Consider the following 23,245-nt stretch of genomic DNA (forward strand, 5'->3'; position numbering starts at 1 on the left):
AAAAATAACAGCAGTAATAGTAATAATATCCAACAGCTTTTACTCTGAGCCAGCTATGGTTTGAAGCACCTTTCATTTCTTAGCTCTTTAATGCTTACAGCTTTAACACCAAAGATTATGTTAAAATCCCAGTAAATAACAGTTACCGCTTATTTTAAAGCTCAAAAACAGAGGGTTTAGAATGGTAACTTTTAACCTCTTTAGTAGAACAATTTGGAACAAAAATGAAGATCACACTTAATACCAAGCTAGAGCATGAAGTTGTTTTCTTGAGGAGTGACTTAACTATGCCTAACATTTAATTAAAAACTTAAAAATGAACCCTTCTATTAATAATTCCAACACAAAAACAAGTCACTATATAAAGCATGGCTAAAATACCAGTAAAGGCATGGCAAGGATCGAAGCCCCAGCCAATTTACTACAGGGCACATAACCATTGGATTGTTCCAGCCATTCCCATGATCGATACCAATTGACATGGTTGCATTGATCCGGTGGCAAGGTGCTTCAATTGTTAAAAGTCATCACATGGGCTGTGCTGCAGAAGCCTAACCTCTTCACAGACATGCCTGCAATCCTTCAGGATTGACCCCTATTAGCAGCAGTCAGAGGCTCGGTGAGCAGTGCCTGTTTGTCATGCCAGGTCGAATTCTGTACCCGTGGCCAGCCACAAAATGCTTGATGTGACATGGGGTTCTTTCAACTCTTATTATTATTATTATTATTATTATTATTAATCAATGTGTCCCAGATATAAAATTAAAATTTTTTTAATTAAAAAAAATTAAATTTAAAACATTTAAAATATCATGAATGTGTTTATGTTCTAATTTTTAAAGAGTCTAGTAATAAAATACAGAATTCTGTGCTCATGAGGAAAGATACTCTGAAAATCTCAATTCATACTGAATTTCTTTATAGCATGTGTAATTCAGATACATGTGAGACATTCACCAGTTGGACAAAAGTCCCCTTTAACATATTTATATCATTGTTTCTCAAAAACAGTGAATTGTATGGCAAATGCTGTATGAGTCAGAGTGATAATGCGGTGAAAACGTACCTCGGGTTTCTTCGTGATCGCGATAAAGAACATGTGATTCTTCACTGGGTAAATAATGATTGAAACGTCTCCAAAGGCAGTCGGGATAATGCCCCTGCGGTAGTCCCTGGAGTGTTCAGACCAGACGATGTGGACCTCGTCATTCCCCAAGTGACGAAGCTGCAATGGCCAATTGGCTCTTTATTAATCAGAGTGATAACAGCAGTTTATGAGGGGTCGTGGCTTACAAATTGAATTATAATACTCAGAGGCAAAAGTATTTCACTACCAAACAAAGGTATAACACTGCTGTCTTCTATGAGGATTAAAAAAAACACAAGTACATGAAAACACCTCTCACTTTTTATGAACTACACTAGCATTGAGATGATGCATAGAAGCACAGAAGGTACGTTATGCCTGGATGGGGACAAGACCTTTTCGAGGATTTTGTTAAATTGAATTTTACTCTTGCATTAAAGCCTTATGTTTCATATTGCTGAGCATGTTTCTAAACAATTAACAACATGATCCTTTTATTCCATATTACAATACGGCTTCATAACATTCTTAATTCGGTGGTTATTAAGAAAAAAATTTGAATACAAGAGAACATAAGCCACTCTAACACAATTACCAAATGTATAAGAACTAGATTTGTGACAAAGGTTTAAGAAAAAGTTTGCATAAATTACCTTTGTTTAAGAAACTAATAAATACGACTTCAATTTAATAAGAACACTAGTACCTAGCCTTCAAAGAGTGCCTTCCTATCCAGAAAGTATGTTCGCATGTATCATTTTCTTTAGCCTTTCCGCGTACTCTCTGAGGCAGGAGACATCATCTTTCTGTTACGTGACAAGGAGGAGATGGGGCTCAGGAAGGCAAAGGCAGCACCTATACAAGGTGCATGAACAGTGAGCAGCACGGCGGGCCTGGGGACCTGGCCAGGCCTCTCAGTGCCATTCCTACTGCTCACAGCCACCTAAGCCAGGTGTACTGCCACAGCTCAGATAGTGTGGCCCACTGTTTTTGTCATTTTATACACAAAGAGGCCATCAAGTCCAAAAACAAGTCAGAGACTCCTGGCCTCTCTGAGCAGGGGAAGGGGCCCTTTGAGACTTCCTCCCGGGCCAAGCTCTTCAGACGCAAGAACGTCTTTGATAAAGCTCCTGCATAATGACGGCACATCCTGGGCTGGAGAAAGCCACAGATGAAATAAGCCTGAAAATGTGACTAAAAGAAACTAGATTATAAAGACTAAAATGTTGGCCAAAATTGAAGTCCTACAACCATAAAAGCTGACTAGTGAAGGTCCTTGGACACCTATGGAAAATCTAAGGTTTGGTTCTCCCACACACTGCAGGAGAAGAATGCTATCTACCACCACAAAAAAAGTATTTCTGGCTTCCTAGCTTATTTAATAGACGAACCCCCCCAAACATGACTAAATTCAGGGGCACCGTTAATCAAACAGGGATGTTGTGCCAAAGGTAATGTTTTCATTTTGTGTTAAGATACAAAACATGAAAAAAAATGCAAAAAAGGGGATGCTCTGGAATACCATATATTTAAAACATGATCGCATAAATACAATTTTCTCTATAGACTATTTGACCACAAAAGGAAAATCCAAGGTGACCCCCAACATGGCCTCCTTTCCATTTACAAAGTTAAAGGAAGTTGGTTTGCTGCAATGCTTTCTTATTCTTCACTCTTTCATGTTTCTGGGAATGACTGTGTAAGTCAATTTTTTTTTACTCTCAATTTTTTTTAATGTTTATTTATTTTTGGCAGAGAGAGAGAGAGAGAGACAGAGAGACAGAGCATGAGTGGGAGAGGGGCAGAGAGAGAGGGAGACACAGAATCTGAAACAGTTCCAGGCTCTGAGCTGTCAGTACAGAGCCCGACGCGGGGCTTGAACTCACTGACAGTGAGATCATGACCTGAGCCGAAGTTGGACGCTCAACCGACTGAGCCACCCAGGCAACCCTAAGTCAATTTTTTTTTTAAAAAGACTTATGCCAGTACCTTTGCTCTAGGGAGGTACAGGTGCATCTGCAGGTGGCCCCTACAGTGAGGGGTGCCCGATTCAACTATTCTGAACATGAACTCTGGGACAAATGTAACTGTGGGTATTCAGTACGAGTCATGATGATCCAGAACAATTTAATGGTGCCTAAGACTTTCTAAATATAAAATTATCTAGTATGATTCTTTTTTTCTTCTTCTTCCCCTCTGACATGTAAAGGCTAGAAGGGTAGCAGGTGAAAGGTGTAGCGAACCCATTACTACACATAAATAGTTAAAAGAAAAAAAAAGACACTGGGTTCTCACAGCAACACTGAACATCTCTCTATGTTTCTCTATTTCCACCTCTCTTTTCTCTTTCCTTTTTAATAGAACATGCCAGGCCCTCACAACACACTCCTGAAATTCAATCCTTTTGGAGTAAAAACATGGTAGCCAGCATCACCAGCAACACAGTAGAGGCATGTTTTCAAGGGAAATATGAATAGTATCAAACTGAAATTTTGGGAGGAATTTAGACCGGCAGAAGGTAATTGTGATAGTGGGGCTACTCTCATCCTATAAAGAGAAGCAACCTTCTAGGTGGTTATATGCCCCTTGATATAATGCTGGCACTAAAGTCAGAATGGGAAGAACATATCTACTGAATACCCTTCAAATGTGGGGCTACCACCTAATGCCAGCACCCTAACGCCTGTGATGGCTCCTCTCAATCCAGAAGTATACTTGCAAGGCATTAGGTAGTACAGTGATTACTGAACTTTAGCACTTACTGTGCCTTTCTCAATTAGGTTCCTCAATTATATAATCCAAGCAAGTCTTTCATAACTCTGTTTGGGCTGTAGTCTCAGAACCACAGCCAGGGAGACCTGTCCTCCCAGTGTGGCATTTTTGTAGGTAAGGAAAGGCTATTTTTGTGTGGCAATGATACAATATTCATTCTTTCAAAGCTGCTTTCAATGTCATGTGCCCCAGATCTCTGGACAAATTATAGTTTCATTAGCTAACTCGCAAAACTCAGAGCTAAGGCCACAGGACCCACTGACTGATAGATCTGGAGCAAGGAGCAAACACATGCCCTCTTCCACCTCGGACAAGAACACAAGCAGGTGAAACAAGTAAAACTAACCTGGCCAAATTGTCCACCATGTCAGAATATGAAGGAACACTCTGGAAACTTCCATGAAGCTTCTGGAAGCTCAGTTTAAAGGGGCTTTCATTACAGAGATGTCATTTTGTGAGTTTTGGAGAATTCAGAATCGAGGCCCCCAAACTGAAGTCCACCAGTGAGTTTGTTGCATGCACGCAAGTCAAGCTGGCACGACTTGTGTAATCTGGGAGAGGCTGATGAGTCTCATCCTGGGATGGAGCTGTCATTCATGCCAGCTACTGCTTCAGTTGCACAACAGGCTCCAGAACGCGAGGATGCTTAACAGGCTTGGAACAAATGCTCGGTTCTTAAGTCTTAAGAAATCAACCCCATGTCCTGCCACTTCTCGTCCTGACAGAGTTTTAAAGTCCCTCTGCCCGGCCCATTCTGCCTGCTGCTGCCAGGCGGCACGCACTGGTGACACTGGTCATGGTACACACCTAATAGGCTGACCTCCTTTCCCGACTAATTGCATTACATCGCCAGCTGGCTCCAGAAGGAGTCGTCTGTTTGATTGAAGAATTCCTGCTCCTCAGTGGGCCCGGCTGCTACTTTTACTAAGTAACAGTCAGGCCTGACATCCCCATTGTTCAGCTGACAGTGTGCCCATCCTAAAATCTAAGTTTTATTTGTAAATTAACCAAGAAACTTCCTGCCAGAACAGTGCTGCCTAGAGACTGATAATGTGGGCCTTTCATCCCTTTTCACTCGTACTGTATCACTGCCAATTTGTTTTTTATGCGGCTGGCCAGCCTGAGGCTATAAAAGCCTTGTAAGACATAAGTGCAATTATAGTCCTGGAGTCAAATGAATTGGACAAATCCAATAGCACAGCTCTGTCCCCACTCTGCAAACCCCTACAGCAGTTAGATTAGCTGTGAAAAATCTAATCTAGCTAGAGCTAACAAATTTCTGCAGTGAAGGATCAAGAGTTCAGTATGGGGTTGCAACCGGATTGCAGAATTGAAAAAGTGCCCCCATGACAGGGGCAGAAAAGAGCATGAATCACTTTAGAATTTTGCAGCTCATTTTTAAGCTGTTAGGGACAATTTAGTTAGAATAAGACAAGGAACTGTGGGCTGCTGTTACTGTGACTGATTTTCAGTCTGGCTGTGAGACATCCTGATAAAGAGAGTTTGTCACTAATGATGCTAAATCTAGGAGCTGCAAAAGGTATCAGCTGAATTTTGATTATTACAGTAGGGAATCTTTCAACCAGGCCAAGCCTTGCAACATTATTTATATAGTAAGGCACTGTATCAAGAAAACACGATGTCTTTTCTCAAAATAAATAAATAAGAGAAAGAAAGAAAGAAAGAAAGAAAGAAAGAAAGAAAGAAAAAGAAAGAAAAGAAAAAAGGAAAAAGAAAAAAAAAGACAATCCTACTTAGGAAATAATTAAAAAATAGTTTAAGTAAACCTATTAACAACAATAGTTCTCAGTCATAAAAAAATCAGAATATGGCAACACATTTGCAGATTAGCAGAAATTTACAAGGTACTACAAATAAAAAGGATGTGTAAGCCTTGCCTAAACTCTTGGTAATCTGAAATAGAGCAGGGTCTCCTTCACTAAGAACACCACTACCAGGGAGGCCAAGACCTAAGGCAGCTCCTCCATGGCTGAGGAAACAACACACGGCCAGTGGAAGGCCATGCTAACAAGTGGCCCAGACAGTGAAAGCCCATCATGCTTTGCACATCCCAGACACTTGGACACTGTGAAAGTTGTCTGTGATTGTGCCACAGTCTGAGTTCTGAAGTTTTATGAGCACCACTATCCCCGATGTAGGTGGTCTAAACATTTGGGGCTGCAGTGAGGAAAAAGCAAAACCGCAGAGAAAAGAGATGAGGCAGGTAATAGTGGGGTCTGCTGGCCAATATCAATCACCTCCTAATGAGTCAGGAGGAAAAAGACTCAATTAGACTGGTGGGCAATGATGAAGGCTGACCATTAGAGATCTTAGACTAGGCACCATGGTAAGTAGTTTCACAGGCATTATCCATTTATTTCACAACAACCTTGGCACACAGGCTGTTTTCAATCTCGTTTAGTAGATGGGGAAACTGAGGCATGGGCTAGTAACTGGATACACAGTTAAGCCCAGGTCTGTTGGTCTCCAGACCCTGGCTATAACCAACACAGTAGGTCCTCCAATGGCAAACTTAGCTCCCGAATAAGCTGCCTTCCCATCCACTCAGGTGCTGTCTGCAGTTTTCGTGCATCCTTGCAGGAAGAGAGTGGGTGTGAGGTAAGGATTCCAGGCTTGCTCTGCCACCCACTAGCAGGCTAGCTACAGTTGTTCCTTTCATATGGAAACTCACAGAAGTGGGTCAGATTTCTAGGCTTGCTTCGCAGACTGATTCCTCTTCTGTTAAGGAACTCCTCACCTCTAAGAGAGAATCACCTGAAGTGAACACCATGGATATCAGAAGGTTCAGCATCATGTTCCCCTGGGGGGTTCCTCAGAGTGGAGGAGGTTTCCTCTGAATTCTAGAGAAAACTATCCAGAAGGTCCAAGTTGAAAGAGAGACGAGGTCAGTGCCGAAGGTGGGACCCTTAGACTGCAGCACACTTGTACTTGTCATTTTCGCAGATGTTGCCCAATTGCCCCCAGCAAGCTTGAGAGGTGCCGGCCTTCTCAGCTCTCCATCAGTACAGGGTCATCTTATGACCTCTGCCAACCTGAGAGGTCAGCTATGTTATTTTCTGTCTTAATAGTCAGGTGAGAGAATACCCAAAATTAACAACATTTAAGCCCCTTTCTTTTCCTAAATCTTAATCTCAGCATTTAAGACTCAAATGATTGATTGCTTTTCATTTGTTTCTTTATCCAGTTTGCACCAAGCTAGATATTTCAGATTAAACTACAACTGTAGCTTGAGAAGAGCAATACTGAAGCTGCATCCAGAGGAAAGCAGTCTCAGTGCATAGTTATGCCAAGGCCTTCGATCTGGACTAGGAGATCCTCACCCACAAACCAGGGAGGCTAAGTGTGGTCTTCAAAGAGGCTCCTTACCTTTTTGGTGAGTGAATCATCTGAGTCTGATGGCATCCGAGTTGAAACGTGGAAAATCACTTCCACAGTCGAGGTAGCATAGTAAGGGGCAGTCTGCCCCGTGCTGCCGTTGCGCTGAAGTCCACCCATGAACCCACAGTGGGTTGAGAGATCTACCTGATGAGGGTAACAAAGAGGAAAGAATGAGAGTCAAGCATCAGTTACCCTCATTCACCTAGCAGGAATGCCCATTTTTTGAGCAATCTACTTTCATTTTTATAGCTTCCTGATGACAAACAAATGTAATACTAAGTTAGACAAACTTAAAATATAAAAGAAACATTAACAATGAAAGTGCTTTGAAATCCTACCAGCTTAAGAAAATCACCATCAAAAGTTTGGTGCATATTTCTTGGGGCGCATGGGTGGCTTAGTTGGTTGGGCGCCCGACTTCCACTCAGGTCATGATCTCGCGGTTCATGGGTTCCAGTCCCACATTGAGCTCTGTGTTGACAGCTCAGAGCCTGGAGCCTGCTTCGGATTCTGTGTCTCCCTCTCTCTGCCCCTCCCCCACTCATACTCTCTCTCACTCAAAAATAAACATAAAGTTTGGTGCATATTTCTCTAGTTTTTTTCCCATCCTATACATATGTGTATATGTATATATGCATATATATACACATACATATATGTATTTACATAAACACACACACACACACACACACACACACACACACAAAGAGATACCCTATTGATGGATTTATGGGATTTTCTGCTTTCTCAAACACAGCTGGTGTGGTCAAGCCACAAGGACCATTCCAGCAAATGTTTTGGTGGGATGTTATATTAAAGGGCACAGATGTTTTAAAATTTAACAGCCATTGATAAACTGTCTTTCAAAGGGGTTGTTCTGATTTACACCACTACTGCTAGTCTGGGAGTTATTCTTTTCAAGCTGTGGTGTGAATGCTCACTTCTTAGTGCCTAGGATCTCTCTCTTTTTTTTAAACTTTTGATAAACTAGAATTCTTCAAGTAAAGCACCTGTTGTAACACAAATGAAAAAAAAGCAATAGAAGAATCTCTTTTGTGACAAATACCATCAATATATACACTAAATTAATGTTCAAGTTTTTTCTAAAAACTCTAGTTAAGAATGTGTGGTTTAAACGGTGTATTAGTTAAATGATTAACTATAGTCTACAGCAAATAAGAAGTCACCTTATTAGTAAGAAGGACAATTTAGTGAAGTGCAATAACTCTTTTAGACTAAAATCAACTTTACATTTTATAAAGTACATGGTTTTCACCTAGATGTAGGCTTCTCCTGTACCCATCTCCATATTAGTTTCCTTACTAACATTCAGCTCTCAGAGACAAGTCTTATTTAGGTATACAGAGAGTTTCTCACAGCACAGAAAACCGAGAAACCAAAATAAAAGTAAGGAAAAATAAGAAAATTATTTCAGATATGCTGTTTCCATTATAACCACTCTGAGTTCTTTTAGATTCTAGAAATATATTTTCCTGTAGATTTATGTTCCTAGAGACTGTGTGTGTGTGTGTGTGTGTGTGTGTGTGTGTGTGTGTGTATAAATGTATATGTCTGTATGAGCATCATTTAGCAAAGAAATAGCATATTCTTTCAATATCAGTCATCCTGGGATCTCCCTAAGGGAAACAGGTTGGCTGCTGAAGCATCAAAGCTACTCTACTCTATTTTCATGCCAATTTTTTTACTTCATCAGCTCTTTCTTCATGTTTTCACCCATCAAGCCACTGCTTAATTCTCCAATCTCTACACTGTGGCCAAGCCATTGCTTTTTTACCCATATTTGTCTTCTCTTACTACAAACTGTCTATGACTGAGTGAGCCAATCTGACTATTTGATTCTGACAAGAAGTGAATGAAATATTATGAAAAGTTAAAGGGAAACAAAAGTTCATGTGAGAAGTACTGAAAAGCAACTAACACAAGATGTCAAATTCAATACATGTAGCACATGCTACATGTGCTAGATTTGAATACAAAACCTTGTACAACTGGTGTCTAGCTTATACACGTCCTTATATAGTGCTGGCCAATAAACACCTCTGAAATGAAATGAATTACCTCCCATCCAAGTCCAGCAACAAAGTCTTCATATGCTTGGCTTCCTCTTACGTTGGAGAGGATAGAACACTTGTCTTCTTGACCTTCAGCAATGTAAAACACTGCAATTTTGTGTGTTTCACGGCTATAAAATTTTAAATTTAAAGGAGTTAGAATTCTTAGATTTAAAATTTTATTTCTATACAACTGCCAGCATGACTCCTACTATAAAGCTTATATTTACGGAGAATCTACTAGGGGTCAGTCACTGTTCTAAGGAGGTTCGACACATGATCTCTTTGGCTCTTCACAACCACTCTAAAGAGACAAGTGATTATCACCACTTCCCTTGTAGAGGTGGTTGAAAGGAGGCACAGAAAATTAAACAGAAAGCACACAGAGCAAGCAGGAGACAGGGAACTGAAGCAGGGCAGTCTGGTTCTTGAGATTACTCTTTCAAACATGTGATATACAAAAAAATATATGTGAAAGCACTTCACATAGATATCAATTGAGAACAGATCTATGTCACTGCCCATATTTTACTTACCACACTTTGAGATAAGGATATTGGTTCCCTGATTAGAACTATAAACTAAACTATAAACTATTATAAGAAACAGAAACTTCTTCCAAGCAGAACACTTTCTTTGTGAAGAGGTACCCACTCCTTGCTCTGACTAATCTGAGAGAGTAAGGTAGGGTGGACAGATGTCCAGGGAAACCTCTTAGGTCACATAAACCCTTCACCCACTTCCTCCACGATGGACTCTGGGCACTTTGCTATTAAACCAAGTAAACATGGCCTGCACTTTGAGGAAAGGAGTCCTGCCTTTTTACCTTTTGTACATCTAGCATGGTCATAGGCACATAGTAGCTGCTCAGTTAAATCTCTGATGACCAGTAATCCAATGCTATAAATATATTAATAACCAATTTCTACAAATTATATCCTGCAGGGAAGTGTCAAAATAACTAGACTTTTACCCAGCAATTTGGTGATAGTTTAGGGATGAAGGCACTGTGCTAATTCAAACAGAGTTTTCATCAATGAGAACCACTCATTCCATGGCCCATCATCCCAAGAGTTTAATTCCAGTCTCTATTTTCTAAAAGTTTGGATTACCACCTCCAGAGCAGTTCCATCTTTATTATTTTTGCATTGCATTCTGAAAAACTATCAAGAGCTCAAGCAATATGGAAATGTTTCTATTGTCTTAACTGTTCAACATCTCAACACTATAATCTGATTAGATATCTATACTGGTGGAATTTGGGCTCCAGATTTTAATATAGTCACAAATATCTCCTTCTTCAGGAGTTATGTTTCTACTTAATAAGCAGAATGAAATGAAACTCAACTAAAAAGTCATAAAAATAAATCAAGGAGGAGCACTTTCCTTCTATTTATCTAGGTAGCTTATTCATTTTCCCCATAGTTTACATAAAATAAGCATACTGAAAAGAAGAACTAGAAAATATAGAAAGTGAAGAATAAAAAATTCACTTATGTTCTTGGCCTAAATGTTGAAATCACAGCTGTTACTATTTCAGGATGTGTTTTCACATATTAAGTGAGAAGCCACTATATCCTGTTTTGGAACTGATAAGTTTCACTTAAAATATTTGTGAACACTAATTTTTATCGTGTAAAATATGTGTAACATAAAAGTCACCATGTAAAACAACTGTTGAGTGGGAACACTTTTATACCATGTACTTGTATGACAAAATTATTAATGGTTGTATAACATTCCAGTGTATGAATATACCTTACCCCAAATCCTTGTCACTGGACATTTAAGTTGCTACCATTTTTAAAGACATTGTCATATTATCTCTAACATGTCCTTAGAATACATTCATAGAAATGGAATCTCAGTCATTGTCCATTTTGAAGGCTTTTGATAAAGGCTGTCTTGCTGCCCTTGGAGAAGGTGGACATCCTGAATGCCCTGACTGGCATGGTGCGAGCACACAGGTTGGAGACACCTCTCTTCACAGGTACAGTTGCTGCTGGAAGGGGGAAGTTTTGTGGTGATGGATCCAAGGGGGCTGATGCTCTAGAGTAGAGACCTTGAGCTCTCACACTGTCAGAAAACTTGTCCTCATGCAGCATGGAAACCCTGAAACTGCCACACCATATATTCCCTGAGTGACAGGCAGGACACATTTGCAGTCTATAATCTGCCTGGCTTATATTCTAGGAGCTATAATAACTTGGGGGTTTGGGTCTCGGATGATGACAGAGATCATAACCTATGACCTAAAAGACTCTTTCAACAAAAGGAGAACATGTACAGTTACTCAGTTTTTTTCTGCAGCTCTTTCTGCATATTAAAAAGTCCTCAGCATTTGATTGGTCTCTATTCTATATGTATTTATGCATGTATAAAGACCATCTCAAGTTTATCTGAAACATTTCTGTTGACGCTCCTCAAAGTCCAAGCTTTTTATATTGTAGCTGTTCACAGGTCTTTGAGTCCTCATTAACTCAATGTGGGAGCACAAGAGCTAAGCCCCAGTGACTGCCTGACTGATGTAGGTGTGAGGAAAGGTGACCTTTAGCTGTAAACATTCATCAAATTTCACATCCTCCAAAATGTTAGCACCACAGAGAGCCTGCTAGGATCAGACGCTGTGTCTGGTCTTATTAGAGCCAGGCTTTTGAAATGATAATTAGCAACAGCACTTCATATCCATAAGCTGCACCACCAATGCATGAAGGAGCAGGTAATTCAGGAACACACGTACATAAAATCAACAATTTCCTCTTCTTCATTAGAATGCATTTTTCTTTCTTATTAGGAATAGACTAGAATGGCTCGGTTTCCTTCTGCTGTCACATTAAAAAGCCTAACAAAGAAAAAAGATGATTTTAACTTTCACCTTACCGTGGGGTGACAAGAAGCATTAATATTTAAAAGAGGAGCCCACTGTAATTTGCATGTGCATTCATCATACTTTTTACATCTTTGCTATCTTCACAGTATAGAGATGAGAGTTGCAAGACAGATGCCACACTTTTCCTAAGAACATGCTAAGCAGGAACTATGCCTTGACAGCAGGGAATAAATTGGTCTCAGAAATAGAGTCACACAAACTAAAAGCTGAGAGACAAGGTATGCTTTTACCTGCTAACTAACCAATACATGGGACAGTCTAGATTTCCCATATATAAAGAGTCCCCAACTTTTTTTTTCAAAAAGAACCTTGAAAACACCCTTTACAATAAAGTAAGTTGATACCTTTTTTAGATGTCAAGAAGACACTAAATCCAGGAGTTGGGGTTTTAAGGGAAGGTTAATCAAAGGACAGAGGATTTGCCAATCAGCTCCTCCAAAGCCATATTTTACAGCAACAGCACCCCAGGGAGCTCATTCAATTGTACCTCATGCAACTAAAGTGCATTAACACTCAACAAATTGGCCACAATTACAAGATACCAATGTATTCACTTAATACTAAGAAGCATGGAATAATTCAGCATATGCTTGAAAAGCTGAGTTTGGAACCCAAGTGACTGCTTGTTTAATACTGGAGGACAAGAGGGAGAGAGAAATGAACCCCCAAGCCCTTACAAGAAACCCCTCACAGAGTTTCCACAGAGAATTTGGTCTCTATTTCTCCAGAGAAAAAGAAGCGTAACAACAACTGGGAAACTGAATATGATGAAGAGCAGTGTGAGGAATAATGGCTTCAGGTTTTTCATCTGTAATGAGATACCTAATGATATTCCTGTGGGGACTAAAAGAGGAACAAAAAGCTATTTCTTTAAAAATGAGTGTTTTTTTTTAAAATTAAGATTAAGGAAGCAGTTTATTCAAGACTTTTAATCACCTGTTATGTACCAAGCACTACACTTACTGGGGTCTGAGATGTTTTTGGAAGCACACATTTCCCCAAATCAAAAACTGGTCATGAGTTCATCTTTAGAATTGCTTCTAAGACTTTACAGAAAAAAGGGACAGATCTGAGATTTGACTAGTTTTGAGAATAAGACTCACTACTAGGAAGTCACTAATTAAAACACACTGGTTTTAAGCTTGCCAGCATTGTAGAGCAGAAACTACAGAATGCCAGTGCATAGGCACACGGCATGGGTTATGAGGTCAGACTCACTTGGTTCAAACAACATGGTGTGTGTCGGTAAAGGGCACAGGTAGGTAGGCTGTTTGATTTAGGCAAGCCTCTGTTCCTCACTGGAAAAAGAGGTAGCTGCAGAGACTAAATGAGAATGAATGTCCACTGGCTGCCACTGTCAACCAAAGACACAGATTAGGTGGGAGCAATGACCTCTTCTTAGCATAGCAAACATGTAAGGTTATTCCTTGAGAGTAAAAACACCGAAGGTACAGCATATGCAGATGGCACCAGATTCCAGTTACAGAATGACTTTTGGGTGTCTCGGAAGGTGCATTCATTCCTAAAGCTCTGTCATCCAAGCACATACAAAGACAGACAGGAATGAAGTGGTCTGATATACTTTCACATACCACTGACGGGAGTCCAGATTTTTTAGCTCTCTCAATAGTTTTGAATTTTTCTTCAACAGATGGAAATTCTTTCTATAAAAAAAAGAGATGGAAGAAAAGTCATGTAATCACAGACCAATTATGCCCTTTCCAATCAATCAACAAACCTACCTATTCATTCATCCATCCATCCATCCATCTACGTATCCATGACCCTCTTCATTCACGAAAGATTTGTGATCTAAGCCCACCGAATGAACTCCATTCTCCTTAAAGACATTCAAAGGCATCAAAATTCACCCATCACCATTCATTGACACTGGATGGTGCTGTAGGAGATGAGTGTGTCACTTATATGCTTGTGTCTGTGTCTGTTTTCACTATCAGCTCTGCTACGAATACTTTTACCCTACTTCTGTTCTTAGAAACCCCACTCCACTGTCACGGTCCACCTCAAACCAACCCCCGTCCACAGTCTTCCCCACCATCCCACACTACCCATTGGATTAACTGTTCCTCTTGGCCTCGTGTGTCATGCTATCTTTCATCAGAGTTGTGCCAAATCTACCTCCCTCACTAGACCTAAGGTGAGATGGTGACTTACTCATCTTTGTAGTCCATTTGCATCTTTTGTGATGACAGAATCAATGATGGACAGAGCAGTAATTAAAACACACACACACACACACACACACACACACACACACACAGAAAATGTCCAATACCCTTTAAAATATACAAGACCTGGCTGAAATTCAATCTGTGCATCAGTATAGCATGATTAGTTCCACTTCTAGCTTTAACTTAGCAGCGGAAAATAAGCTGTAAATGCTGAAAGACAAATCTCCATTTCTATTCTCTGCTTCCCAAACCTCAAATTGAGAACAAGAACAATCACACAAAGATAATGATAAAATAGGTGAAGGTCTAGAAAGAATCGTTACCTTCTGTCCCAAGAATTCATCCCCAAGTCATCGAGCAACAACCTGCAGAAATAAAAGGGTCCTCGTGGCTCCACTGGTGAGGGCTGCTCCTGGCTGGTGACTTTCATGGCTGAGTCAGAGTTACACCTCTGGATGTAGTCGTCTTCTTGGGCATTCTGGCGCAAAATGACCTCGGTGATTTCCTTCTCTTGGTCACGGGTCATTCCTCGTGGGGGTGGGGAAGGCTCATTTAGATTTAGCTGTGATGGTAGAAGGCATTCGGGACTCGTGTGGCCAATGTTTTCAAGTAATTTGTCAAGCACATCTTCTCCCTCCTCAGTTTGAGAAAAATCTTTCTGAGCTCCCAAAGCTTGAGGATGCCATCCGGAAATCAGAAATGCAGGATTTCTGCTGCTGGATGCTAAGCAGCCTTCCAAAGGTCCGTATAAAACCTTTCCATCCCAAGAGTACTTCCCTGAGATATCCCGCACAATTACTCTGACATCGGACAAGGCACCCCCCGGCGAGCCACTTGCTGGCCCTTCTGCGGGTGTCTGAAGGTAGGAGATGAGGGTGCTGTCATTCAGCACAAAGAGCTGCAGGTTTGGGCTCCGGAACACCTCAGAGGACAGCTCGGGAGCCTCGGCGTGTACATTGTCATGGTTCTCACTGACCAGACTGTGCAGCACGGCAGGACCCCCACGGAGTGGGAAGTGCCCCAGGTGGTTCACCAGGTGGGCCATCACCATGCGGGCGGTCAGAGGGATCAGCTCCAAACTCCTCCTCTTCCGCTCTGTGAGCAGGGTAAAGCAACATACCAGAGAGTGGGGAAGGAAGGTTAAAATCTGTACTCGGGATACTGGATTTGTTTTAGTCTGGGAATTTTTTTCATCTATTTTCTTTTTTGACACTAATTCTATTTTAATTAAAAGTACAATTTAAATAGATTGCTAAAACAACCAACTTCCACGAAGACCTCATTCTGAAAGGGACACTTAAAAACACGTAGACGTAGGGGCACCTGGGTGGCTCAGTCGGTTAAGCATCCGACTTCAGCTCAGGTCACGATCTCACGGTCCATGAGGTCGAGCCCCACGTCGGGCTCTGGGTTGATGGCTCAGAGCCTGGAGCCTGCTTCCAATTCTGTGTCTCCCTCTCTCTCTGCCCCTCCCCCATTCATGCTCTGTCTCTCTCTGTCTCAAAAATAAATAAAAGTTAAAAAAAAATTTTAAAAAAATGTAGATGTAGCAGGAAACAAAAGAGAAAGTTCCTTGTCCTGAAAGATCCTATGGTTCTGGGTCCAGGCCCCAGAAATTAACCTCATTCCCCTCACCAGGGTAAGTGCAGATGCTGATAAGGAAATGAATCAAGTCTGTGACGTCTTAGATGGATTTGAAGCACTGTGCTTTAAGATCTCTGTGACAACTTATGTTTTGTTATTTGGGTATTTGAAATCTTTAATGGAATCGGGTATATTAACTAACTCATGGAAATACTTGGAAGGTTTAAGTAAATTTGCAGTTGATGATTAAATGCCCAGGAGCAAGTGACTTACAAAATTTTTAAGGCTGTGTAGAAAGACTGACACAGCATGTAAAGATGCGCCCTGTGAAATGTTGGAGGTGGAAGGAAGAAGCAGAGAACCTGATCTATGGTCTTGGAGTGAAGCAAGTACTTAAGCTTCAGAGTGGTCAGGGAAATTGTACGCTGCCACATTTAGAAAATAACTGTGTATTAATGCAAGCACAGGTGAAAATGAAATCTTTTAATTTCAACAAAAAATATCACTAGATATTTAAGCAAAGTAAGACTTATACTTTCGGCTTAAAGGTTTAGGAAATACTTGGTTTCTAAATTCACAAAATGAAAAATCAAATATTAATTAAACAAAATAATTATAAATATGCTTTCTCATGCTAAATACCTCCCCTCTCAGACAGTAAAAATTCAACAGACTTATCTATAAAACATCAAGTGGATGATGTATAAATCCCAGAAATATACAATCAAATTCTAGAATATAAGAAATTCTGTGTGATGACTGAGGAGAACAAGATTGTCCTGACTTTTCTTGAATTTCTTCTTAATTTTTGCTATTCAATGAACAAGAAATCATCTGTCTTCAATGCAAAATAAAACTTCACATAAAAACTTCAGTGTTCATAAATGTCATCTACATCCATCTCTGACACTGAACTCTCCTTCTTGACACTCGTAGAAGAGTGTATGATTTCCAGACAGCTGAGAAATTTAAACACCTCAACTAATTCCCTTGAAATCACAGTTATGAATGCTTTTGCTTTTGTGTCCATATTAACTTTTTCAAAAGTTACAGATGCTTTTTATTCATGCTTATCATTCCATATGAATACATGCTCCATCAGAAATGTTAATGCCCCAAACAACAAAGGTAGAGCCAGCTGGGGGCTCAGGAGTCTGTGGTGTAAGACACTACATGGTGATGACAGGATGGAGCAGGCTCTGGAACTAGCGACAAAGGTCCAATTTGGTAAAGCCCAAAGCACACAACAACTGGAAAAGCAACTTTCCTCTGCTTCCTCTTATAAAGGTCGTGCTTTCAATTTGAGATAGATACAAATTTGTATTTTAATAAATGTGTTTGAATTCTACAGTGGGAAGTTAACTGGAGTCACACCAATCAACTCATAAACCACGACACACCCAGTAAAAAAAACAAGTATCTTTGGCACTGAAGAGTAAGGAAAGGGAACATTTGTGAAATAAAAATTGTTCTTCCCTGGCCAACTTCAGCTAAATTAACTGCCTGTGAGTTCCCTGGAAAATAAAGAGAAAATCTAGACTCCATTTGTGAAAAAGCAATCTTGTAACTTCCACAAATAATTAAAAAAATATAATCCGGGACATGCTCAGTTGGTTAAGTGTTTGACTCTTGATCTCAGCTCAGGTCATGATCTCATGGTTTGTAAGTTTGAGTCTCAAGTTGGGCTCTGTGCTGGCAGCATGGGACCTGCTTGGGATTCTCTCTCTCCCTTTCTCTCTGCCCCACCCCCACTCACACTCTTACTCAAAACTAATAAACATTAAAAAAATATAATCCAAATATTTATCTTATTTTGCTAAATTTAGAAATGAAATAGAAAGCAGTAATTTCAGTATGTCTTTTAAGTTTCATTTTTTACAGTTCCTCCCTTTCCTTCTTTTTAAAGCAATTAGGCATTAATAATGAGAAATTTGAGCACCTGTGAGTACCATCAGTGTCTTTTCCTCGATCTGGGCCAGTAGCCACTTCAACTGTGGGGAAGCAGATGTGTCTCTTGTCTGTGACTATTTGAAAGTAGTATTTATGTCAAATAGTAGATAACAGTGGGTGAAAGGGTCATTTGAAAACAATAAATAAAAATATAATATTGCATCTCAGAAACATGGGAGAATAAATAGCTTGGTTATGAATGACGAATTATGACATCAAATGAAAAAAAAACCTCAAATATGAGCACATTTCTGTTTAACCTAAAATACTTCAGGTGTCCTCTTTAATTGTTCTCCCATTTCATAGAGGATGTACCTACTCAGCAAGGGTGTGTGTGCCAACAGGTTTTTAAGCTGCTTTGCTTTTGTATGTAATTAAACTGTTGGTGAATTTTCAAACTCCTTTGCCACCGAAATTCAAATAATTATTTTTAGCGCCACAGAACTAGGGTAGGACAAGACTGCACAAGGTCCTAAGGTTTTCTGGAGAATACTCAAGTCAAAGAGTGTTGTACATCAAAAGAAAGGCAGTACAGAAAATTTAAATGTGCATTTTTAGGTTTCTTGTTTTTCACTAACCTATCAATCTCCAACTATTTTCAAGAGACAGATCATAATATGTGCTGAACTTATTTTAAGGACAGTCATGTGGGATGAGACTATAATTAATGGCTTTAGGAAAAAGTAAGTTCTTTTTCTACTAAGACATAGACTGCATGGTAGGAACCAATAAAAAAAAAACAGATCATGGGTCATTTTGATTATTTTTTTTTTAAGATATGGTTTGAATTTCTAACCATAGGGAAAAAAATCAAGGAATATTGCAGTTTAAAAAAACTGTGGAAGTCCAGAAAAAGACAACTAAATGATTATGCAAATGGAGGTAAACAATAGTGTGAACATGTGCCGTGTACTGTCCACCAGCACAACTAAAGGTAAGTCTTTACTCTGTGGAAAAATCTCTTAAATGCTCTGCTATTTCAGAAACCTGATCATTTAATCTTCAATTCAAATTTCACCTCCGTTACTTCTGGCTTCTATACCCTTGGGAAAATCCCTCACCTCAGTGTGCTCATTTATAAAATCAGGACTGACTGATTCCAGAGCCCTTGCCCCTGACTGGTGCCCTCACTTCTGTTCTCTTCCTTGTCACCTTGCTTGTGCCCTTCCCCTTGAACCATACTCCAGATTCTGCAGTCTTGCAAGCACTACCCTGGACTCCATGCTCTCACCTGGCTACTATTCTTCCTTTGTCCACCAAAGGCTCCAACAGGAATGTCTGCGGGTTCTGAACAGACATCCCCAAATCACCTGCTCCGGCTATCTGGCTACAGACTAACTGCCGTGCCCAAAGTACTCAGCAAAACCCACCACCCAGTGCTTAGTTGGGAAATAAAACAGCTCCTGTTCTGGCCCCACCCTCCCTGATGTTTCTGAAGCATGGAGCATTGCTGACCTTCCTTGGCTCTTTATTCCCTTTCTTCCCTCAGAAGTGAATTCTTCACTTCTCAGAACTCTTTCGTGGTTCTTTCTCCATTTCCCTGACTGCTTTCCTGGTGACATTCCCTCATTCCTTTTTCTTTAAGGATGTTTTTACCCCCAAAGTTCATTCTTGGGCCTAGGTTTTAACTTGCAAAGTCCATACCATTTTCATGGATGATCTAACACTCCATGCCCACATTTTTTTTTTTAACTTTTAACTTTGAGACAATTAAAGACCGACCTACATTTATAAGAAATAATACAGAGAGATCCCAAATATCCTTCATCCCCCTGGTAATATCTTACATAGCATAGCTATAGGACAGTATCACAATTTGGAAATTTTGACATTGATACACTTCATTAATATTCAGAGTCTACTCAGTGTACATGCCCTTGTGTGTGTGTATGTTTGGTTCTATGCAATTATTTCACATGTACAGATGATACACCCACATTCTAACTACATTTCAAGGCCCGGAGATAGGCTCTTGTCATTTCAGGAAGAAGCATGGATGAGGAGGACATACAGCATTCCCTAATCCTGACAATACCCACATATCCTAAAACAGACCCTCTGGGGGTGCCTGGCTGGCTCGGCTGGCAGAGCATGCGACTCTTGGTCTCAGGGTTGTGAGTCCAAGCCCCATGTTGGGTGTACAGGTAACTTAAAAACAAAATCTAAAATAAAATAAAATAAAATAAAATAAAATAAAATAAAATAAAATAAAATAAAATAGACCCCCTGCCACGAGCAGAGCCTCAAACTGTGGCATGTAAATCCCCACCTCTCTCTTTCAATGCTCTCCTAGTCTATAACCCTCGACCAGATCCTTTCAAAGTCTGTTCATCCTTCTAAGTCTGGCTTAAGTCCTTCCCCATGGGAAGTCCCCATGGTGCTACTGATCCACAAATGAGTCCTTCTGCATTTATCCTGTCTCTCTAGTTACATGTTAAGTTCCCTGGGGATAGAAAATGAGCTGTTTTTGTGGGTCTCATAGGTCTGACACAGGTCCTCAATACAAAATTCAACTAAGATGGGAAAAGAGACAGAGAAGAAACAGAAAAAGAGAAACAAGGAAAGCAGAATTTGCTATCACATAGGGGTCTAGAAACCAGAATTTTAATAACTAAATTTTAAAAAACAATGCAGCAAGCATGGGCAAAAGATTACAATCTTTCCTTTTCCTGCCCATGAGAATTAATGTTCTGAAGAATCTCACCCTCTTCCACTGTGAGCAGGTTGCCCAAATCTGCTGATGAATGATATTGGACTGGCTCCGAATTCTTCACATTTGCCAGTGGCAGGAAGGGGTCGTAATCCGGGGATGACAGGTCGGCCAGGGTCAGTGTGTAGTGACTCTGTTGAGTATATGTGCTTGAGCCACACACACAGCAGTGCAGAACCTGTAAAAAGCAATGTGTGCCATGGATGCCACGAACATCCTGTCCCTGACAATCTGCCAACAGCACTTTGAGGAGGTAGGACTCTCGCTTGGTAATATCTGAGAACATAGAATCCTTTCCATTCTAAATTATCTTCCTGCTATTTGCAAGGTTATTTTTCTTCTTTTATATCAATACCAATAAATATATTTTCAACACAAAAGGAAAGTAAAAGTTAGAAAGTGCTTATTTTGCCATTCTGGGTGATCGCACACACCCAAGTCCTGCTTCTGTCCACCAGAATGTTCACAGACCTTCTTTTTCCAGTTCCAAACTCTACTACCCAAATGTCCAAATAGATATCTAAATCATGGTGTACTCTTACTGTGTAATACTAAAGAGTGATGAGTGAAAAACTCACAACTATTCACAACCGTATGAATGAATGAACCCCTCGAAAATAATGTTGAGTGAAGGGCATCAGACACAGAAGCACATACTGCATAAATCCAGCTACACAAAGTTCAAAACAATCTACACCGTTACACAGGTTAGTTGCTGCCCCAGGTATGTGTATGGGGATAGTAATCAGCAGGGAGCCAGCATGGGTCCTTCTGTAATGCTGAGACTATTCAGTTTCTGCAGCCAGGATCTGGTTTCACAGGTGTGCTTGCTTTGTGAAAATTCATCAAGCTCTCACTTATGACTGGATGCATATTATACTTCAATAAAAAGTTTCCTTTACAGATAAAATCACGTTGTTCAATAAATTTGTGACTCATGTTAACTAGGAGGGGACATTTTTATTGGTAAAACAATTTTAAGAGAAATCTTTTAAGAAAAGAAATGTTAGAAAAGAGACAAATTTAAATGACTGTGGCTACTCTAGGTTGTCAAGCCAAGCCTTACATAGGTTTATAAACCACAGAAATGACAGAGTATCTAATTAATTAAAATCTTTGAATGAATTAAAAATAACATAGTTATTAAAATCTCTGACCACTAAAACACCATTTAAAAGTACACAATACTTTTTAGTAGAATTTCAGCTATGTTTTATATTTAATACATTTCAAAATAAGGCAACACAGTAATCAGTTAATGACTTGGAATATTATTTTTTTAAAGGTTACTAGTAAAGGTTTCTTACTAAAACAATTAAAAACAGGGGCACCTCAGTGGCTCAATTGGTTAAGCGTCTGAGTCTGGATTTCAGCTCCGATCATGGTCTCACAGTTCGTGGGTTTGATTTCCACACTGGGCTCTGTGCTGACACTGTGGAACCTGCTTGAGATTCTCTCTCTCTCCTGCCTTTTCTGCCCCTCCCTGTCCCCCCTCAAAATAAATAGATGAAATTAAAAAAAAAAATAAACAACAGAATTGTCCCTGAGTACTAATTATTCAATTGATACACAAATGCCAAATTCATAAATAAAGCTTTCACAGGACAGACTGTAAAGCCAATATAGAAGGGCGATATAAAGGATCCAGAGCAAACACCATACCCAGTCATCAGTAGAGGTTGAAATTTGAATATTTTAAGTACCATAAAAATGATGAAGCTAAAAACTTTGATGTGATATATTTCCTTAATTAGTGTATTTCTTAAGATCTTGTAAAGCAAAGGGATTACTGAGACCTTTATACTTTTTGATAAACAATTGATAAAACAATTTTGTCAAACTAAGACTGTCAATATCCCTAAAATATAAACACTTCTTTTAAAAATTTAGTAGAGATAGGCCATGTTACATGAAAATTGGGGATTCTGATCAAACTGCAGTTGTTTAAAGATGGCAGTTGTGTGAAAATGCATGTTTCTTTCACTTGGTAACCACTGCTTCTCTACAATTACTTCTGTCCTGTTTTCACTCCTTAAATTATTCATTTCTTTTAAAATGTTTCACCTCTCCCCATATCTTTTCCAAAAGGGCACAAATAAATAAATAAATGCACAGACATATTTGGGCGATTCTCTGATGCTTAAGTCTATACTCTATGTCCATAAGGCACAAATGGAGACTCACCCTATAGATATAATCCAGCAAAGGGGCTCTGCACGAGTGCTGCTCCTCCAGGGCTACTGTGGACACTGGGTGGAGAAGGGTGTTCACTGGCAACGCCATGCACCAGTCCAAGAGGCAGAGTAGCAAGGATACAATAAACTGGAAGAGGAAACAGACCCAATACTGTACATTGCAGTCTTTTAAACTTCACTACATGTCACAGCAAACAACAGAACTGTCCCTGCACGATAGTAATTACTCAGTGGACACACAAATACAGAAGAAATGAATGAGTAAATAAAGTTTTCACAGGAGAGACAGTTAGGACCAATACAAAAGAATAATAAAGGATATCCCTGCGTGTAACATTATTTTTCATTTTATCTTACATTAAAAAAAAAACAGACTGGGGAAAACTTAGCTGAT

General features: G+C 39.8%; 1 protein-coding gene across 5 annotated transcripts in view; it reads right to left on the reverse strand.

Annotated features, from left to right (window-relative positions):
* Positions 1 to 23,245, reverse strand: part of RALGAPA2 (Ral GTPase activating protein catalytic subunit alpha 2) — a 322,390-nt gene that overhangs the window by 103,889 nt on the left and 195,256 nt on the right. For 3 of the 5 annotated variants that reach the window (XM_047854052.1, XM_047854051.1, XM_047854050.1), the window contains exons 30-36: positions 22,841 to 22,978; positions 20,651 to 20,834; positions 14,736 to 15,507; positions 13,813 to 13,884; positions 9,338 to 9,461; positions 7,247 to 7,402; positions 1,067 to 1,225 (exon numbers count right to left, since the gene is read on the reverse strand). In XM_047854052.1, coding sequence (XP_047710008.1) covers positions 1,067 to 1,225; positions 7,247 to 7,402; positions 9,338 to 9,461; positions 13,813 to 13,884; positions 14,736 to 15,507; positions 20,651 to 20,834; positions 22,841 to 22,978 — 1,605 coding nt within the window. Of the gene's footprint in view, positions 1 to 1,066; positions 1,226 to 6,207; positions 6,913 to 7,246; positions 7,403 to 9,337; positions 9,462 to 12,025; positions 12,173 to 13,812; positions 13,885 to 14,735; positions 15,508 to 20,650; positions 20,835 to 22,840; positions 22,979 to 23,245 lie in introns of those variants that run through there. The other 2 variants (XM_047854053.1, XM_047854054.1) reach the window with 2 other exon arrangements.

The sequence above is a fragment of the Prionailurus viverrinus genome, chromosome A3 (assembly GCF_022837055.1).
Source record: "Prionailurus viverrinus isolate Anna chromosome A3, UM_Priviv_1.0, whole genome shotgun sequence".
Taxonomy (NCBI): Eukaryota; Metazoa; Chordata; class Mammalia; order Carnivora; family Felidae; genus Prionailurus; species Prionailurus viverrinus.